General features: G+C 48.5%; 1 protein-coding gene across 1 annotated transcript in view; it reads right to left on the minus strand.

Annotated features, from left to right (window-relative positions):
- LOC110497104 (transcription activator GLI2.S) overlaps positions 1 to 20948 on the minus strand; it is a 91317-nt gene that overhangs the window by 49554 nt on the left and 20815 nt on the right. The window contains exon 3 of the mRNA XM_036952397.2: positions 995 to 1100. Coding sequence (XP_036808292.1) covers positions 995 to 1100 — 106 coding nt within the window. The remainder of the gene's footprint in view (positions 1 to 994; positions 1101 to 20948) is intronic.

Consider the following 20948-nt stretch of genomic DNA (forward strand, 5'->3'; position numbering starts at 1 on the left):
AAGACAGCTAGATCAAGGTCTTGATGAATTAGGGGTCCACTGTCAAGATCAAATCACATTAATCAAGGTGGCCGTGTGTAGAGACAGGTTTTTCTACCCCCTCTACTTCCCTGGTGCTGTGATAAATAGCCCTGCTGAAGCCAGGCAAACAGTATGTATCACCATCAAATCTACTGAATTGAAATGGAAATGAAGCCGAACACTATTTCCAGAATTCGATTGACTTTTTTGTGTTTTACCACTTTCGTTTTTAAGATAAAGGTAACGTCTTTACTATAGCAAAGTCAAAGAACGTTCTGGTTCAATTTCCCTTGTGAAAGAACTGAGATGTCGCTACCAAACCAATCGTGGCCACTACTAACCAAGCTAATCATCCAACGGACGGCACAGTAACCTGAAAGTTGAATGAATGTACATGTAACCGTCATAGAACCAATTACTATGCTGTACTGGAGACCTCTGTACGGTGTGAGAGCGTAATGATGCTGTTTTCTTGGGACCAAACAGATTAGGACCACTATAACACAGTAATGAATACAGGACTGTTGTTGGTAGAGGGGGAAAGGTTGTGTGTGTGTGTGTGTGTCTGTGTGTGTGTGTGTGTGTGTGTGTGTGTGTGTGTGTGTGTGTGTGCGTCATGTCATTTGTGATGGATCCAGCACTGTATAGCTAACTAATGGAAAGAGGATGTGTATTGGCTTGCCACAGGCTAGTAGGTTGATACTTGGCAAAAAGCAAAGCTGTCCCCCATAATCATCAACTGTTATAGGAAATGAGGTATGTGAGGAAAAATGAACTGACATTGGATAGTCATTTGTACTTTTTAAAGATAATAATATTTAATCTGGGCAACACTTTTGCTCTCATCCTTCCAGATGGAAGGTTGCCCTTTAAATGCTATGCAGTGTAAAACAAGGCCATCTAATAGCTAATTGCTATGTATTAGTGTAAACAGCTTGTGTATACAGTAGAGACCAGCCCGAAGAAGACTTACCCATGCATGGCATGTAGGGTGTGGGGTTCATAGTGATATCTTCCCTCGTGGTGACGCATGTCAATCGGGATGGGCGTGTGGAACGTCGGGAAGACGTGGTGCGGGGCTGCAGAACAGAGAATAAGAGGGTGAGACGGAGAGAAAAAGAGTTCGGACTTAAAAATAAGAGTTGGGCTTCTCAAAAGCTACGTTTCAAAGGCAAAACGCGGCTACAATAAAGCAACATGAATTTCAGAGCAAGCTGAGCAGTTTTGCCTAAAATATTGGCACTATCGCACAAGAGGAGTGGAATAAATAAATAATCAAAGTCATCCTAAGAAATCCTACATCTTGAACATAAAAGATCTCCAACTGGGCTTTTGACAAAGACCTGCAGCTAGTCAGTCTTTGAACTAAGGGGGATGATGGACTGCATCAAGGAGAACTGGAGCCCGACGCAAACCGTGCCTGACAGCATTGGGAAGAGGCTTCTTCTTCTAGCCCCCTGCAACAGCAACTACCCATTCAAACAGTAACAGCACGGCCCTCATCAGACGTCTGAGCAGGTGGTAGACAGTAGACTCTGTAGACAGCACTGACAGGGTAGTATACTGTACCCAGCTACTCACTCAGTCACACTCTAGTCTAGTCGAATCAAATTCCCGAAATGCCACAGTATTATTTAGCTGAGAGAGAAATCATTATTCAGGGTTATTACAGGCTCAGAGACAGAGCCCAATGAAACATACATTAAATCAATTCTAGTTTAATTTACTTACGATATATTAGTACATTTACAAAATACAGTCAATATTTTGTAATTGAAGGTCCTTTCTCAGCAGGGCTGTTGGAAGAGACCTGATGCGCTAACTTTTGTGTAAGACACACAGATCATTTTAAGGTACTTTTCAATGTCACGTTACTGTATTATGGTTAGCATGAAACGGCTTTAAAAACAGCTTTACAGTCTCTTAACCAAAACCAGACCCAGGGACACAGGGATTGTATTATTTATGTCCGGAAACACAAGAGAGCACAGCTGGCCACGCATGGAAAATTGAAAAAAAAAGCAAGAAATGAAATGTAGCTTTTATCAGGTCATTTTTTATAAAACATTTTGATGTAAGTCATTTCAAGACAAATTTGAGGGCCTCAAAAGCAGACGGTCGAGGAGAAGGACCGTCTCCAACCGGGAACTCCCCCCCCTCCCATACTAAGGCACCGGTCGGTCCAGGATCCAAACCAACAGGAGGCATCCCTCTCCAGGCCATACCCCGCAGCAGCTGGTCCTACTTTATGTTTTACAAGAAACTCCCTGGCTGAGATTGTTTCTCCATCCAGAACCTGTTGAAGTGAAAGCTATGCTGCGTCAACTGCAACAGCATTGCTGTGTTTCACTGCAGCGATTTCAAAAGCAACCCTCGATGACTCTGGCCTGAGGTTGATCAAATGGAATTCAGTGAGGAGTTTAGAAGCTAAAGTCCCCCTCTGTCTCTCTCCTGACCACACCTCTTTAATGGAGAGAGTGCTGAGCAGGCAGGTCACTCCTGAGGAGCTGAACAAGTTCTTTGTACAGAGAGGGCAGAGTTTGTATAAGCTAAGGACACAGAGGTCAGAGGACAATGTGGGCGGAGAGGAGCCAGGCCAAACGTCTTATACTAGCATTCACAGAGAAGACCTCTGGTAATCTGGGCTGAAATAGGAGCTTCTCTGTCCACCCACCACCACAGAGTGGTTTCTGTAGCGACCACAACTGTTGGCCTGTTTGAAAAGGCTTCGTTGTAGTGGAGCGTCCCATTTTTGGGAAGACTTGGAGCTCTTTCTAAACATCCCTGTATGAAAGCCAGCGAGAGGGGACCTGCGTCACATCACAACCAGCAGTAAAGTACCTCGGACAAACAAACAGCGAGAAGTCAAACCGCTAGGCAGCAATAGTAAAGGTCACGGGATGTGTGTCACAAAGACCGTTTCCTTGTTTGCAAATACAGAAGTTACAGAGTTGCACATTTCACTTGACAGGTCATAGATACTGGGCAGCGTCCCACCGAGTCAGAAGGGACTGTTTATAAAGTGCTGAAAGGACAGGGCTGTTGGAAGACTGGTTCTATTTTAGCGTCGTTAGAGGGATCAGACTAGGAAGCAGGAGAGGAGCTTAGAGAAGCGCGGAGGAGGAGGCAGGAAGCGCTGGCTATTTCCGGCTTACAGCCGTCCACCACCGACAGACTGTATACAATGAGGAGAAGAAGAGGAGAAGAATGGTGCATCCTTCATAAACAGTCCCAGCTTCCATTATTTAGTTCCCCCCTCTTTTTAGTAACGTCCCACACCATGGAAAGAGAATACTCTCAGACGGAGATCCAACCTCATCGAGGCGCCACTTCACACGACGCCATTAATCAGCTGACATGGTCACAGTCTTTTCCGTAAAACAGTCACTCGTGTTATTTTCAGAGCTCCACAAAAAAGTTTTCCCCCCTTTTGTTTGAGATGAACAAGGACCTTGTTTTAATTTGCAGATCTAATGGGCCTCCGTTCAGCCGGTACCTACACCCTTCAGTGAGGTATAATCCCACCCGCCCCCTGTAAAGTGTTCCAGTGGGGTAAAATGAATGTTAGCAGGGCAGCACTCTGACAGCCGCGGCAGCTCCATATTTAATGACTTGTATTTTAATTATGTCCCTCATTCACCAGGTACACAATCTTCCTTGGCTTTTCTCGACAGCCTCCTTTTTTTTATCACCGGGCTCAGTCGTACAGATAATAAACTTCTGGTTTAAGGTAATTACTTAATCAGGACAAACCTGTGTGTTAAGCAGCGCTATTAAGCGGTGTGGTGATAAATCAGAGCTGCAGTCGATGGTGTGATGCTGCTGGGCGATTACATCCACGGTCTAATCAGTCTCTGGGAGACCCTTGCGGTCGTTAAGTACCTAAATTACACAAACAGCGTGCTAACAACACGGTGCTTGACGCGAGGCCGTGGAGGAGGACAGAGGAGGCCCATCGGGATGTTTGTTAATACCAGCCAGGCAGCCACCGGCACAACGCAGCATGCTCACCTTCTGCACAGTGATGCATGGAGGTTATTGGTAGGTGGCTCAGGACCTAGCTGACGAATTCTGATATCTCCCCCCCCCCCCCCCACTCCCTGTCCCGCAGCTCATGGTGGGGTTACCGTAAATATTACACTGAGGTTAACAACTAAAATTGACCAGTAACAGGGAGGACGGTGGAGCTTTCGGTGTAATTCCTTAGAATCACATTTGTATTTTCAAAGCTTTTAAATTGAGAAGCTACTGAGAGCTATTCCGAAAGCCAATCTGAAAATCTAAAGCCGCTTGTTCCCCTGCCATCTCCCAGAGTGCCGTGCAGCACGAGGCCCTGTGTGTAGCAGTAGTTGGCATGGGGTTTTGTAGTTAGGACCCCAGGCAGATTGTACTGGAGGTATTTCCTGTTTGAGTGAGGCTAATTCCCCCTGTCATTCTGCTAGTAAAACAGAAAAGCTTTTAATTTCACTGCTGAGGTCTCTCCTCTCAGGATATCCATTAATCCCAGTGAGCCCATTACGCCATCCAGATCTGGGATCAGTTTGGACCTGAAACAAGAGGGATGTTATTTTTGCCTGTATAACAGAAAAGCAATAGGACTGTCAACACCTGATGAAAGTATATTCTGACTTAAAGACAGACACAGAAAGGATTCCACTCTGTATAATTGTGGGAATGTCTCTGAGTGGATGAAATAGCATGAAGAGTTGGAGTGTTTTTTTTTTACCATCAAATGTGGTTTTAGTCCTCCAGGCCAGTCCAGATCAGGCAATGTAATGTACAGTATGGTTCCATTAGAACCCAGTGTCTCTGCATGTGTGTGTGTGTGTGTGTATATATGTGTGGAGAGGTGTGTGTGTGACGATGAGAAAGTGAGAGGGCCTGCTGCGGTGCTCCACCAGATGTAAAAACAAATGTTATCACCCAAAGACTAATAGATGTGAGGGCCTAAGCACCGGGACATTCCAACACAGCTTCCCCCATGGGGGGATTGGACCCAGTCAGTGAATCAGGTGAACACATGCAGCCTCCTGAACTCTCCAGAGCGCTCGCCTTTTGTTCTCCCCCGCTGCGTGTGAACAATGGACCTGTCTGGGTGATAGAATAAACCCTGCTCAGGGTTGGCCAATCCCCCAACTGGTCCACTGGGTTGACTGGCTCAGGACGCCCATGCTGCCTCTTCTGCCTGCCTCGGGGCTCTCTTAGGGCTACGCTACTGACAACGTCCCCCCCCCCCCCCGAGTGGTGAAGCCTTTTGTTGACACGTGAGAAATGTGGATGGAATTAGTGGCTAACATGTACGCGTGTGGAATTAAAATAGCAGCAGTCATTTTCATGTGTGATTGATTCTAGCGGGCTTATATAAAGTCATCCGAGTCCTATGTTTAAAAACAGGGGCCCAGGTCACATTTTACTGATGTGTTTTGTCATACTTATGAACACCTGTCAATGTGAGTTTCCATTGTGAAAGATCAATATCCTCCGTTCTCACAGATGAAGTCACTTTTCCGGAATAGGTCAGTGAGTGTTGAGTGTGGGTGTTGGGAGCTGCTTCGTTCCGTCATGTTTAGGTGACCCAGTCCTGGCTACTCTTTGTCTCCTGTCCCTCCCCGACCCCTCAACCCCTCTATCCCCCATTATCCCCTCCCGTAATTCACCCCCTACCATTATTAATGCTGCATTAACTTGGCCTACACTTTTAATGAGCCTGTTTTGGTTTGCACCCACTCAACCACCCTGCGCAGTCACACAAAGAGGCCTATTATTCTGGTGCCTGTCCCACAGACAGGGGAGAAAGACACACAGAGGCCGGTCAGATAGATCCACTGCTACAAGACTACGGAGAAGACAGACAGTGATCTGCTGAGGGGAAGGGAGTCGGTTAGTTACAGCGGCAACGCTCCTCTGTTTTAGCATGTTGTGTTTAAAACAGCTGTGGAGCATTGTTGTTGTGCCGCCTGCCTGCCTGTCTGTCTGCTGGAGTTTTCAATGTCAGGTGTGCTTTGCTTTATGGTGTTTTCGGCCAATAAAAACAGAACCCCGGGCATGTTTCCGTGACGAACACTTCAGAGGGGGAATATGACTCAAGCATGAGTCACTCACACAACAGCTTTAAAGGCCCATTCTGTGGTAGAACCCCACTAGAAGACTGCATTACTGAACACCACAGTATCTCTATGCGCTGTGGCTGTCGGACTAAATCGCCTCTTCAATTGAAAAGCAATGACAATACGATCGATCAGTCAAGTTACCATCCTTATTCTAGAACACAATTACATTTCTTAAGCCATATGTTTTTTCACCAGAGCTTGCATTTTTTTTGTTGCTAGTCTCTAAAACTAAATAAAGCTCAGACACCAGAGAGAGGAAAGGTATAAACAAGCGTTGGCCATCTTGAGACAAAAGCATATACCCTCAAATAACCACTCCTCTTAAATCACAATACTCTGTGGCATTGTGCAGACCTGCTGGAGTGGGGCCATTTCCTGTGTCGTGGGGACGGGCCTGTCCGTCATGTTGTCAGACTACAAAGTGAGAGGAATGGCCTTGGAATGCTGACTCACACAAGTTCTGTCCCTGCACTGTGCTCTGTGGGGCGCCGGCCGGGTCCCAGAGGCCCCTAGTGTGCATGGCAGGTACAGATAACGATCTGTGGCCCTGACCCCTCTGACTCTCTGCTCCCTGCGTTCCCAGATCACCCTATAACGCAACTCCCGCTGGTACCCCCAGGACGGGGCGCGTGATGCCCAAATAATTTGAATACGGTCCAGAGATCAGCTGGCTGCCCCTCCTAGATCTCCGCTCGGTGCTGTCCTCTGCTCTCCTCTCCTCTCAGCAGAAGAAAATCACACAAGTCTACAATGAGAAGGTATGAACGTAACTGAACATAGAATGGAAACGTTCCAAGGTCATAACAACGACCTTGATAAGGAACAGGAGAATAAAGAGAGTTAATGCCCTTCGTGGAACGTTTTCAAACAAACAGGACAGAGTAAAGACAATAAACACACAATGTTAATGAGAAACAAAACTCTGTTAAAAAACATAAAGACCCTAAACGTACTATTTTATTGGCACTAAAAAGAGGCTTGCCTGCACCACACGTCAGCTGTTGTTATCACAACAGTTAATGAGAAACGTCTGTTGTTTTATTTAAAGATGACCGATGCCAAAACATTTTTTACTCAAGTATTTTTTCCCTAACATGTGAAAATCGCCACAAAAGAGTTTGCATGAACAGAAAAAAACAAAGACTTAATAATTCAGCCAGGCTTTTTATGGAGAGATGGCGGCAGGAGTCTGTGAAGCCTGTAGCCTCACTAGCCTGTGAATCCCAGACTAGTGTTTCTGACTAGGACCAAATATCACTCCCCTGACCCAGCTCCTCCACTGCCTTTCTTTCATCCAAATTTCTTTCGATGTTGCGAAGGGAGCCTGCTCCATTCTTGCTCCAGCTCTGCCTATGTCACGCTCACTGCTGTCGCTCTCACTTCCGCACTAAGCAGCAGGCCAGGCCACACATTACAACAGCCAACAGGTCTCAGCCAGGAGGATATCTCCACTCTAGTCTCAGACCCCTGGCCAAGAACTTCAGTCACATCCCTTGACATGTTCTGTAGTCTGGCTGCAGTAGCAGCTGCTTGTCTCTGTGTGTCAGTAAGCTACATCCCACCTAGCTTTCCTTTGGTCACACACACTAGACTATTCAAAACCTCTTTAACGTTCTGGCAAATATTGTTGAACAAGCCCTGTGCACACACTGTTTGTCGGCTGAGGGGCCTGGATGAGGCTGGGGCCAGTCTTTTCTTAAGGCTGCTGCAGTGACTTGACTCCACCACCCTCTCCAGCCATCCCTCTTTCTCTCCCTCTCTTACACATCCCCAATAGGACACCCCTGACCCCTGTAATTCAGGGGCTGAATACCAATCGCAGGGGCACAAAAAACCCAGGCAAATAGAGCAGTGTGTAACGATAAAGTGCTTAGCCTGGGAAAGTCGTCGCCCACACAAAGAGAGAAGAGTACACAGTCCAACACGAAACTCAAGCCTCTAACATCTAACTGACTATGAGCTTAACAGAGATCGGAACAACAACTCACAATCAGATAAGGGATATTTTAACAAGGAATTCAATCCGTGGAGAAATCACCGTTTTGAATTTCCGTTTTATTAAGCAATCAACTAAAGCAGCGGTAGGCAACCCTGTTCCTGGAGTGTTGTGGGTGCTGCCGGCTTTTGTTTCAACTCGGCACCACACCTGACCAACTGAGCTAAATGATCAGTTCGGTGATTGCCTCAATTCAACACACCTGGTCTTCCCGGTCGGTTAAATCAAAGACACGAAGTCCCGCAGGGTTTCCTGGCCCTGAACTAAAGGTTAGTGCTTTGAGATCCCGAGGCAAACAACACAATGGCCATCCATTGCCCATGAGACAAGCTATGCAGTATGATAGACTGTGTCATTGTGTGGTCATTAAAGTGAGACGTTGTTTGAAAACCTCTTCCTTCAGTCATTATAATTAGACCATGTATCCATGACTTGTGAAATTCCGTCGTTAGAAAAGGATAAATGAACAACGTGATTTGTGACCTTATTCTAGTCCGGGCCTGCTTAGCTAGTTAATTAGTGTGTACACGCTCAAGCATTTGGTGGAAGACAAACCATGTTACACCAACAATTAGTCTACAGAAGGACCATTGGCCTACTGAGCGCATCAGAGACAGTAACAACAAACACTACACTCATTTCATCCCATTTGTCGTATACCTTAATTAACATGCCTACTGTACAGAAAGAACATTAACGACATGTATAATCCCATGGTCAAATAAAAGACACTCAGAATTCTGCTGCTCGGGCTTGAACCTTTCACTGCAGTGGGCTAAATCAGGGTCACCGAGTGTTTCTTGGGAGTCTTGAACCAATCTACTTTAAAACAGAAGTGTACGCCTCACACACATGGTTACGGGCTTGAACAAAGAAGACACCTGTACCATGTCAGATATACAGTTGAGTTTGCATCCCAATAGTATACTTTATATACATCACCGAAGGCTGAAATACAACAAAAAGGTTTGATGTAGAAACACTGGATTTTCGTTTGTATAATTTTATAATTTTGGTCATTGACTGCAGTAAAGGGCTACAATGGAGTAGCCTCATCCAAGTTTTCCAAATAATACTATAATCTTGAGCTGCACTCTCAAAAGAAAGAACAGAACAGTGAAGGTTTTTACCAACTGAGACCCTGATTGTGAATTGTCCTCAGACTCAGCTACTATCAATCTTACCAAGCCTGGGTACCAGGCTCTCATAATTACATGGAGTAGAGCTCAGTGATTCCAGTATCATTTGAGAGAGGAAGGAATCCCCTTGATTGTGATATGTGGGGCCAAGCTTGGGTCCTGCTGACGTGGAGAGCGCGTCTCCCTAAACCCTGCTTGCTGCATCCCACCTGTGCGTGTGTGTGCGTGCATGCGTGTGTGTGTGTGCGTGTGTGTGTGTGTGTGTGCGTGCGTGCGTGCGTGCGTGTGTGTGTGTGTGTGTGTGCGTGCGTGTGTGTGCATGACTATGGGGCCACAGCCAAAGCAGAGAGAGTGCTGCTGTGCGGCACCATCAGTTCTACTCTGGTTACACCCCAGACGCTGGGTCGGCTCTGTACAACTACAACCTCCAACCACTACAAGGTAATAGAGCTGACAGGTTGTCAGATATGATTGAGTTTAGCCTTCAATGAGAAATGTGTCATGACACCCACAGCTCAGAGACAAGTTTTTCCAAAATGTGTTCCCGCTGTGTTTTAAGTTGAGTTCCAACCACATGGGGTAGAGATAATATTTAAATGAAAAAGCTAGCATATGAAGTAAGTTAAATCAGACAGATTTTGTTGGTCAAATTATTTTGTTAAATTTGCGTATCGGTAGTTGATCTTGAACTCAAGCCAATGTAGAAAAGGTCCATCCATCCCTGCCCTGTTTTTAGCACACTGTTCAGTGAAATCTGCAGGACTGCTAGCCAAGTCATTAGCTAGTGAAAACAGATCAATCTCTCACTATTTAGTCTCCTTTCACCTTCTGACTTTCGACATCCTCCACTTCACCGCCGTCAATGGAAACCCTGTGTGCGACTCAGATGGCACCCTACTACCCTATGGGCCCTGGTCAAAAGTAGTGCACTAAATAGGGAAAATGCTGCCTTTTGGGATGCCCCTCTGCCTCGGTTTGCCCTCCCTGCCACTTCACTCAAGGGCCACTGGGTATTTAGATTTTCTCCATGTCTGTTCTGTCCTCATTGGAATCTCCTTCCCCTTCCCTTCTCGTCCAAAGGCCTTTTTTTTTAAGTCAGGCAGACTGACTGATGATGGGGAATCAGGAGAAGTGGCAGTGATGGGAGGAGGAGAGGAGAGGGAGAGAAACCCCCATTTGGGGGAAGTACAAAGGGTCTCATTGATAGGCAAGTCTTTCGTCAACCCTGAGGGGAAGAGACATTCATTACCGGAGGGGAATACGGTCACCTTCGTTGGGCCTAGTTCTGTCAGTTCCACTAGAGGTTGGTGGGACTTCCCAGCTCTACTGGGGTCTAGTTCTGTCAGTTCCACTAGAGGTTGGTGGGACTTCCCAGCTCTACTGGGGTCTAGTCCTGTCAGTTCCACTGGAGGTTGGTGGGACTTCCCAGCTCTACTGGGGTCTAGTCCTGTCAGTTCCACTGGAGGTTGGTGGGACTTCCCAGCTCTACTGGGGTCTAGTCCTGTCAGTTCCACTGGAGGTTGGTGGGACTTCCCAGCTCTACTGGGGTCTAGTCCTGTCAGTTCCACTGGAGGTTGGTGGGAATTCCCAGCTCTACTGGGGTCTAGTTCTGTCAGTTCCACTGGAGGTTGGTGGGACTTCCCAGCTCTGCTGGGGTCTAGTCCTGTCAGTTCCACTGGAGGTTGGTGGGACTTCCCAGCTCTACTGGGGTCTAGACCTGTCAGTTTCACTGGAGGTTGGTGGGAATTCCCAGCTCTACTGGGGTCTAGTTCTGTCAGTTCCACTGGAGGTTGATGGGAATTCCCAGCTCTACTGGGGTCTAGTTCTGTCAGTTCCACTGGAGGTTGGTGGGACTTCCCAGCTCTACTGGGGTCTAGTTCTGTCAGTTCCACTGGAGGTTGGTGGGACTTCCCAGCTCTACTGGGGTCTAGTTCTGTCAGTTCCACTGGAGGTTGGTGGGACTTCCCAGCTCTACTGGGGTCTAGTTCTGTCAGTTCCACTGGAGGTTGGTGGGACTTCCCAGCTCTACTGGGGTCTAGTTCTGTCAGTTCCACTGGAGGTTGGTGGGACTTCCCAGCTCTACTGGGGTCTAGTTCTGTCAGTTCCACTGGAGGTTGATGGGACTTCCCAGCTCTACTGGGGTCTAGTCCTGTCAGTTCCACTGGAGGTTGGTGGGACTTCCCAGCTCTACTGGGGTCTAGTTCTGTCAGTTCCACTGGAGGTTGGTGGGACTTCCCAGCTCTACTGGGGTCTAGTTCTGTCAGTTCCACTGGAGGTTGGTGGGACTTCCCAGCTCTACTGGGGTCTAGTTCTGTCAGTTCCACTGGAGGTTGATGGGACTTCCCAGCTCTACTGGGGTCTAGTCCTGTCAGTTCCACTGGAGGTTGGTGGGACTTCCCAGCTCTACTGGGGTCTAGTCCTGTCAGTTCCACTGGAGGTTGGTGGGACTTCAGAGCTCTACTGGGGTCTAGTTCTGTCAGTTCCACTGGAGGTTGGTGGGACTTCCCAGCTCTACTGGGGTCTAGTTCTGTCAGTTCCACTGGAGGTTGGTGGGACTATCCAACTCTACTGGGGTCTAGTTCTGTCAGTTCCACTGGAGGTTGGTGGGACTTCCCAGCTCTACTGGGGTCTAGTTCTGTCAGTTCCACTGGAGGTTGGTGGGACTTCCCAGCTCTACTGGGGTCTAGTTCTGTCAGTTCCACTGGAGGTTGGTGGGACTTCCCAGCTCTGCTGGGGTCTAGTTCTGTCAGTTCCACTGGAGGTTGGTGGGACTTCCCAGCTCTACTGGGGTCTAGTTCTGTCAGTTCCACTGGAGGTTGGTGAGACTTCCCAGCTCTACTGGGGTCTAGTCCTGTCAGTTCCACTGGAGGTTGGTGGGACTTCCCAGCTCTACTGGGGTCTAGTCCTGTCAGTTCCACTGGAGGTTGGTGGGACTTCCCAGCTCTACTGGGGTCTAGTTCTGTCAGTTCCACTGGAGGTTGGTGGGACTTCCCAGCTCTACTGGGGTCTAGTTCTGTCAGTTCCACTGGAGGTTGGTGGGACTTCCCAGCTCTACTGGGGTCTAGTTCTGTCAGTTCCACTGGAGGTTGGTGGGACTTCCCAGCTCTACTGGGGTCTAGTTCTGTCAGTTCCACTGGAGGTTGATGGGACTTCCCAGCTCTACTGGGGTCTAGTCCTGTCAGTTCCACTGGAGGTTGGTGGGACTTCCCAGCTCTACTGGGGTCTAGTCCTGTCAGTTCCACTGGAGGTTGGTGGGACTTCAGAGCTCTACTGGGGTCTAGTTCTGTCAGTTCCACTGGAGGTTGGTGGGACTTCCCAGCTCTACTGGGGTCTAGTTCTGTCAGTTCCACTGGAGGTTGGTGGGACTATCCAACTCTACTGGGGTCTAGTTCTGTCAGTTCCACTGGAGGTTGGTGGGACTTCCCAGCTCTACTGGGGTCTAGTTCTGTCAGTTCCACTGGAGGTTGGTGGGACTTCCCAGCTCTACTGGGGTCTAGTTCTGTCAGTTCCACTGGAGGTTGGTGGGACTTCCCAGCTCTACTGGGGTCTAGTCCTGTCAGTTCCACTGGAGGTTGGTGGGACTTCCCAGCTCTACTGGGGTCTAGTTCTGTCAGTTCCACTGGAGGTTGGTGGGACTTCCCAGCTCTACTGGGGTCTAGTTCTGTCAGTTCCACTGGAGGTTGGTGGGACTTCCCAGCTCTACTGGGGTCTAGTCCTGTCAGTTCCACTGGAGGTTGGTGGGACTTCCCAGCTCTACTGGGGTCTTGTTCTGTCAGTTCCACTGGAGGTTGGTGGGACTTCCCAGCTCTACTGGGGTCTAGTTCTGTCAGTTCCACTGGAGGTTGGTGGGACTTCCCAGCTCTACTGGGGTCTAGTTCTGTCAGTTCCACTGGAGGTTGGTGGGACTTCCCAGCTCTACTGGGGTCTAGTCCTGTCAGTTCCACTGGAGGTTGGTGGGACTTCCCAGCTCTACTGGGGTCTAGTTCTGTCAGTTCCACTGGAGGTTGGTGGGACTTCCCAGCTCTACTGGGGTCTAGTTCTGTCAGTTCCACTGGAGGTTGGTGGGACTTCCCAGCTCTACTGGGGTCTAGTCCTGTCAGTTCCACTGGAGGTTGGTGGGACTTCCCAGCTCTACTGGGGTCTAGTTCTGTCAGTTCCACTGGAGGTTGGTGGGACTTCCCAGCTCTACTGGGGTCTCGCTGTAACTTTGGAGACTGCCTGACTTGAAGTTCCAATACTTGCAAGGGTGTTCCTGTTCTGTGTTTCATGGACTACAGCTCGATTGACGAACTAAACTATCCAATGATTGCTTTTACATTATCCGTGTGCATTATACACGTGTGTGAGAGCATTGAATTGTGTGCTCAAGAAATGTATAGTAAATATGCATTTGGATTTGGTCTGGATTCCTACTCCTACTAAGAGCCTTTTATTGAAGTCTTTTTAAATTCTCTCTGCTTCTCTCAGAGAGAGAATACGGCTTGCTAATAGGGGCCCGTTGACTTCGCTGTGCTTATGAGGGAAAATACGGCTCAATCAGGGAATTGAACCACCTGCACTTGTTTATAGTCATTAGCAGTTGGCCATGGGCCACTGGTGATGTGTGGACTGGACGTGTTATAGGTTTTACAGTAAAACTATTTTAAAAATACAAGACCTTTTAACAGAGGTGGAACACCTGAGATTTCACTGTTATAATATTTGATTTCAAATCCATAAATGTACTGTAACCTGGTATTTTTTGTAACGATTCATAATTAGCGGACAAATACACGGCTGTGGTGTTTTATCCTCACTTTGAGGTTTGATTTGCGTAGTAAACTCTTGACTGTCTTAAGGAGATGTTATTGCTTCATCTCCAGCTGTTTGTCTCCGTAGTCACAAGGCAATTAGTCCGCCTTCTCTTATTTCAAATCCCTTTAAGCAGTGTGATAATAGGTAAACTTTATTGCACTACTACTAAAGCAGTTAAATATTGCAACTGAAACACAAAAGGGGACAAATTATTATTATTTTGTATAAAAAAGGTCCCCCACATTTCTTTGCTACAATATTTATTTTCCTATGAATGGTAATGCCTCAAAAAAGGAGTTTGAGGGAACTGAAGTGGCTAGGAGTTGATGATACATGTCCCAAAAAATGACCTTATTTATTTAATGAAATATCCAATATCCCACCTCATAGCTCATATTTTCCTTTTTGATAACATTACAAAGACAAATTGCTTCATAGAAGCTACATTTTCTTCACTGTATGGGGCTGAATACGCATGGGAAACGCTGGTGTTACCACTAACCAGTCTTAAATCCAAACAAAATCACATGTCATTATGATGGACAACTGAAGCAGGAGGCCTGAATAGATGTGAGGGGGTCTCATTGTTGATCCAAACGGAACCCCCTCCGACTCGCCACCCTGCTCCACACCCACCCATCCAGTCTCCTGTGTCTCTCTCTCTCTCTGCCTCTCTGCTTCAGCCCACAGATTTCTCATGTCCTGCCGCCTCTTTCCTTCTATTTCTCTCCTCCTTCTCTCTCTTTTGTCAGATGGAGTTAGGAACGGGCCCATGCTGGGATGGGCAATATTTCCACGTCAACTCTTTGGGCCTTTATTATCATTGCTTAAATGAATAAGCATTTCTTTATTTGTTCATTTTAATCTTTGTAAAATTATCGGGGGAATTAATCAACGACTTGGGTCAAGCCACAAGCTATTCAAAGTACCTAGTTATCAAGTGAATTGAAACTATTTCAGGTCCAATTAACAAAATGTAGGAAGCCCTAATTCATTCATGGGTATTCACTAGGCAGGGTAGCCTAGTGGTTAGAGCGTTGGACTAGTAACCGGAAGGTTGCAAGTTCAAATCCCAGAGCTGACAAGGTACAAATCTGTCGTTCCACCCCTGAACAGGCAGTTAACCCACTGTTCCTAGACCAGTTAACCCACTGTTCCTAGACCAGTTAACCCACTGTTCCTAGGCCGTCATTGAAAATAAGAATTTCTTCTTAACTGACTTGCCTAGTTAAATAAAGGTAAAATTACTTGCATTAATGTGATACATGTGTCTATGTATGTTTAGACTTCCTCCCCTCACTGTACTGTATTAACCTCAATGTTTGTAGTGTGCATAAAGATGTGAACGGATCTACTCCACACTTAGCATTGTCAGACTGATCCTACCAGCACCACCAGGCAGAATCATGTGGGAGGACGGGAGCTTGTTTTGGGGGTTTGGCACAGCCGTGACGGCCCTCACAGAGCCAAGACGCCTGGGAGTCTCATCTCCCCCAGCAGGGTGAGGCTTGCCTGACTGACTAATGGAGGGAGGGAGGGTTCACCTGGAGCCCAGGGACAACTGGCTGCCAGCCAGACTACTCTTGGCAGGGTAATGTCTACGAAACACAACACGATCGAGTGAAGAAAAACAGAGGAGAAAAACAAAGCAATATTACACCACAACACAAACACTCTGATGGTGTCTCGCACGGCCCAGTCAGGACTCACCCAAGGCTGTCCTCTTGTCTCCTCCTCTCCTCCCTCTCACTCTCTTCCCCTTTACCCATTTATCCTCCCCTCATCATGCAAATGAGCAATGTGTGCAGCAGGGCAAGCACCCGCACACAACAAAAGCGCCTGAAACACAGACTGTTGCTGCAGCCACAGTGATTTGTAATGCTCAATAACTCCTGATGTGTTCTCTTCTGGATGGGTGAGTATCACAGATCAGTACCACATGAGTACATCTGCTGTCCTGTTGCCTGGTGCTCCAGTCCTGACCCCATCAGTTACCTACTGAACATGCGGAGCGGGAGCTCTGAGAGGCTCTGTGGGGAGAGGCTGAGAGAGGTGTAGCCTCAGCTTGCCTCTTCTTTGAGCAACTGACCCAGCCCACTGCAATGAAGACTCCATGTTCCAGATAAACACACAGCGTCATGATAAAGTGAACCTCAGTTGACCGTATGAGGTTACGAGCTAATCGGACACACACACACACGTGTTGTGTTTTAATTCTGCAGAGGGCAGATGTGTCTAAACTGAGGTCCGTTATGAGAACTTTAGTCAGTCTGGTTTGAGCCCAGATGACCCGTCTGCCCCTCGCTAGGGTCCCACGCCCTGATCAGTTTACACAAGGAGTGCACCACGCTAGCTGTCCCCGGTCTAGTGTGTGCATGTGTGTGTGTGTGTCTGTGTGTGTGTGTGTGTGTGTGTGTGTGTACCGTCTCCCTTCCCACGTGCTCCCCTTCCCCTGTATCTGTTTATTATGGTTTGGGTAATCCACAGGCCCTGTGGCTACACTGTCAGACAGTAAGCTAACAGTGGCAGTCTAGGGCTGGGCTGCATCCCTAACTCAGAGCAGTGGGCTAGGGATCACTGGAGCATTGGTAGTGGCAGCAGATTCCCATGTTCTGGACTGCAGAACCCTCTCCTCTCTGTCTGAGAAGGGTAGCTCACTTGGCCTGTACTGCAGCCTACAAGGGCAGTAATTTGAACTTATAAGAACACAACACACGGCAGGGAAAGCAGCACTAAATCAGAACCTGCTGGGAATGGTATGCCGCTTCTTGAAGAAGAAGAAGAAGAAGAAGGGGGGAAAAAGTTGTGGAGTTAGACTCTTAATCCCCTGAAGCTTCCATATATCGCTCTCTAAACCTCTCTCAACTCTCCCAACCTCTCAAAACCTCTTTCAACCTCTCTCAACCTCTCCCAACCTCTCAAAACCTCTCTCAACCTCTCTCAACAATCTCCCAACCTCTCTCAACCCTCTCTCAACCTCTCCCAATCTTTCAAAACCTCTCTCAACCTCTCCCAACCTCTCAAAAACTCTCAACCTCTCAAAACCTCTCCCAACCTCTCAAAACCTCTCTCAACCTCTCTCAACCTTTCCCAACCTCTCTCAACCTCTTCAGCCTCTCCCAACCTCTCTCAACCTCTCTCAACCTCTCCCAACCTTTCAAAACCTCTCTCAACCTCTCCCAACCTTTCAAAACCTCCCTCAACCTCTCTCAACCTCTTCAGCCTCTCCCAACCTCTCTCAACCTCTCTCAACCTCTCCCAACCTCTCTTCCAACACTTGTAAATCTCCAGGAATGTAGTATGTTGTTTTTTTGTGCTCAGTGCATGCTAACTAAGTCTAATGGATTTGATAGATTTATGTCTCTAGACGTTGTTGCCCAAAGCTCACTATTACATTAGACTTTGAACTTGGAATAGAAGTTAACCAATGGGAGAAGTATTGTTTGATACCCATTATTAAGAAGGTCTAGAAAGCTCCTCTTGATTCACAGTGATAAACCGGAAAACCAAGCCTTCAGCTAACAATACCTAGATTGATAGTTTACTATTGTCACCTTGGCATAGTTGTATTTTAATAACAGAGGTCTCACCTTTTGAAATAATTCACAGTCTTAGACATTCAATACAGCTGCAGTGGCTATGGTTTTATTTCCATGAGCTGTTTCGCTTGAGGGAAACAAAAATCACGCAACATAACATATATCTGATATCTTGAGTATCTAGGCCATTCATCTTTAAACTTTTAACTCGCTCTAATCACAAGCATATCCCAGCACAACAAGAAACAACTTCTTGAAAGAGAGAGAGAGAGAGAGAGAGAGAGAGAGAGAGAGAGAGAGAGAGAGTAGGTTTTATCTGGGCAATCTACTGCCCTGCCTGTAAATGGACAAAAAAAATAAGAAAACACTTCTGTTTTCACTTAGTCTACCTAATCTTCATGGCTAGCCAGTCCCCCAAGTCCAAGTTCACATAAAAGGGAGAAGGAAGACGGCATCTTGGAAAGCCAACTAGCTAAATGTTTACAAAAAATGCCACAGAAATGTATTTGTGCAGAAAGAAATCCCATTACCAAGCCCGATTATTCTGTCCTCAGAACAACCGAGTGTTTCCATGTGGAAAGACTTGTACGTTCTATTGAAAGACTACGACCACTACTACCTAAGAGCACAGCAGCTCTAAATGACCCAACTGGAACGAGAGGAAATCCAGTTCAAAATGTGCAACTGTAATTCATTCCATTGACTTCTTCATCAGTACGTGCTCATATTAGACACTACCGATACAGTATGCCTTCCTGTTTCTTTATCCTCTCTCAAAAGCACAGTATATGTTACTGTTCACTGTTAATTGCATTTTTGGATATGGATATATGGATATAAAATGCCACAAGGTTGTTCAGAATGAGAGATCCCAGTCTGTCTGATTTGTTAGTAAACCATAGTTCCCAGTGTCAGGGGGCTTGTCTCTCCTCTCTGAACTCTCCCTGAGAAGGCCTCATTTAGACAGAGACAGAGAGAGAGACAGAGAGAGAGAGAGAGAGAGAGAAGAGAGAGAGAGAGAGAGGAGAGAGAGAGAGAGAGGGGAGAGAGAGAGAGACGAGAGAGAGAGGAGAGAGAGAGAGAGAGGAGAGAGAGAGAGAGAGAAGAGAGAGAGAGGGGAGAGAGAGAGAGGAGAGAGAGAGAGAGAGAAAGAAACAAGAAAATAAAATTCCCTTCTCAGGAAGATTAGTGGCCGTCCTTTTGGACTAGTAGGAAGAGGTGGACTGGGGGACGCAGAGGCTTTTTCTGCCGCATTTCTCTCTGCCAGCGGCCTGACCCCAGAGTGCTCCCTGCCTGACCCCTGAGTGCTCCCTATCTGACCCCCAAGTACTCCCTGCCTGACCCCCAAGTGCTCCCTGCCTGTCCCCCAAGTGCTCCCTGCCTGACCCCCGAGTGCTCCTTGACTGACCCCCAAGTGCTCCCTGCCTGACCCCCGAGTGCTCCCTGCCTGACCCCCGAGTGCTCCCTGCCTGACGCCTAAGTGCTCCCTGCCTGACCCCCGAGTGCTCCCTGCTTGACCCCCAAGTGCTCCCTGCCTGACCCCCGAGTGCAACCTGCCTGACCCCTGAGTGCTCCCTGCCTGACCCCCGAGTGCTCCCTGCCTGACCCCCGAGTGCTCCCTGCCTGACCCCCGAGTGCTCCCTGCCTGACCCCCGAGTGCTCCCTGCCTGACCCCCAGTAGCTCATGTGCTGCTGCTGCAGAGGGAGCCAGTGGTGGGGGCCGGGGGCTGGGGCCCGTACATCCTCGATCCAGCCTCAGCCCCCATCAATTATTCCCTGCTGTAGCCAGGCAGCCCCCGGCCCTAGGACCAGACATTAAGGAGGTGATAAAGAAAGTGTCCTTATCGCTAACACACCTCTCTTTAAAACACTATTTACACAGCCCAGACCCATCCTCCATCTCCATCCATCTAGCAGAGGACCCATTGACCAGGGTCTGGGATTCCATTTCTCCTATCCAATCTAAATAATGTTACTGTTAGCTCTAGCCACCTTCATACCGACTAAGGCATGATAGGACCTAAGCACTTTAACAGCCAGCAATGTTTAGCCCAGTAAAGATAGCTACAACAGTGCCGTCCGTCATTGATCATTACCTCTGTTCATTACCTCAAGAATAACATAGGCATAAGTCATCGTCTGTAAGAGGAAACAGGCTCAGAAGAAAATATATCTCATTGTTTTGTCCCTGGTCTCTCCTCTCCCTCTCCGCTTTTCTCCCTCTCCGCTCCTCTCCCTCTCCGCTTCTCTCCCTCTCCGCTCCTCTCCCTCTCCGCTTCTCTCCCTCTCCGCTCCTCTCCCTCTCCGCCCCTCTCCCTCTCCGCTTCTCTCCCTCTCCTCTCCTCTCCCTCTCTGCTTCTCTCCGCTCCTCTCCCTCTCTGCTTTTCTCCCTCTCCGCTCCTCTCCCTCTCCTCTCCTCTCCCTCTCTGCTTCTCTCCGCTCCTCTCCCTCTCCGCTTTTCTCCCTCTCCGCTCCTCTCCCTCTCCTCTCCTCTCCCTCTCCGCTCCTCTCCCTCTCTGCTTTTCTCCCTCTCCGCTCCTCTCCCTCTCCGCTCCTCTCCCTCTCCGCTCCTCTCCCTCTCCGCTTCTCTCCCTCTCCGCTCCTCTCCCGCTCCTCTCCTCTCCCTCTCTGCTTCTCTCCGCTCCTCTCCCTCTCTGCTTTTCTCCCTCTCCGCTCCTCTCCCTCTCCGCTCCTCTCCCTCTCCGCTTCTCTCCCTCTCCGCTCCTCTCCGCTCCTCTCCCTCTCCGCTTCTCTCCCTCTCCGCTTCTCTCCCTCTCCGCTCCTCTCCCTCTCCGCTCCTCTCCCTCTCCGCTTCTCTCCCTCTCCGCTTCTCTCCCTCTCTGCTTCTCTCCCTCTCCGCTCCTCTCCCTCTCCGCTCCTCTCCCTCTCCGCTTTTCTCCCTCTCCACTCCTCTCCCTCTCCGCTCCTCTCCGCTCCTCTCCCTCTCCGCTTCTCTCCCTCTCCGCTTCTCTCCCTCTCCGCTCCTCTCCCTCTCCGCTTCTCTCCCTCTCCGCTTCTCTCCCTCTCCACTCCTCTCCCTCTCCGCTGCTCTCCGCTCCTCTCCCTCTCCGCTTCTCTCCCTCTCCGCTTCTCTCCCTCTCCACTCCTCTCCCTCTCCGCTCCTCTCCCTCTCCGCTGCTCTCCGCTCCTCTCCCTCTCCGCTCCTCTCTCTCTCCGCTTCTCTCCCTCTCCGCTCCTCTCCATCTCCGCTGCTCTCCGCTCCTCTCCCTCTCCGCTTCTCTCCCTCTCCGCTTCTCTCCCTCTCCGCTCCTCTCCCTCTCCGCTCCTCTCCCTCTCCGCTGCTCTCCGCTCCTCTCCCTCTCCGCTTCTCTCCCTCTCCGCTCCTCTC

This window comes from Oncorhynchus mykiss, chromosome 18, assembly GCF_057628025.1.
Source record: "Oncorhynchus mykiss isolate SJ-2025 chromosome 18, ASM5762802v1, whole genome shotgun sequence".
In the NCBI taxonomy this organism is placed as follows: Eukaryota; Metazoa; Chordata; class Actinopteri; order Salmoniformes; family Salmonidae; genus Oncorhynchus; species Oncorhynchus mykiss.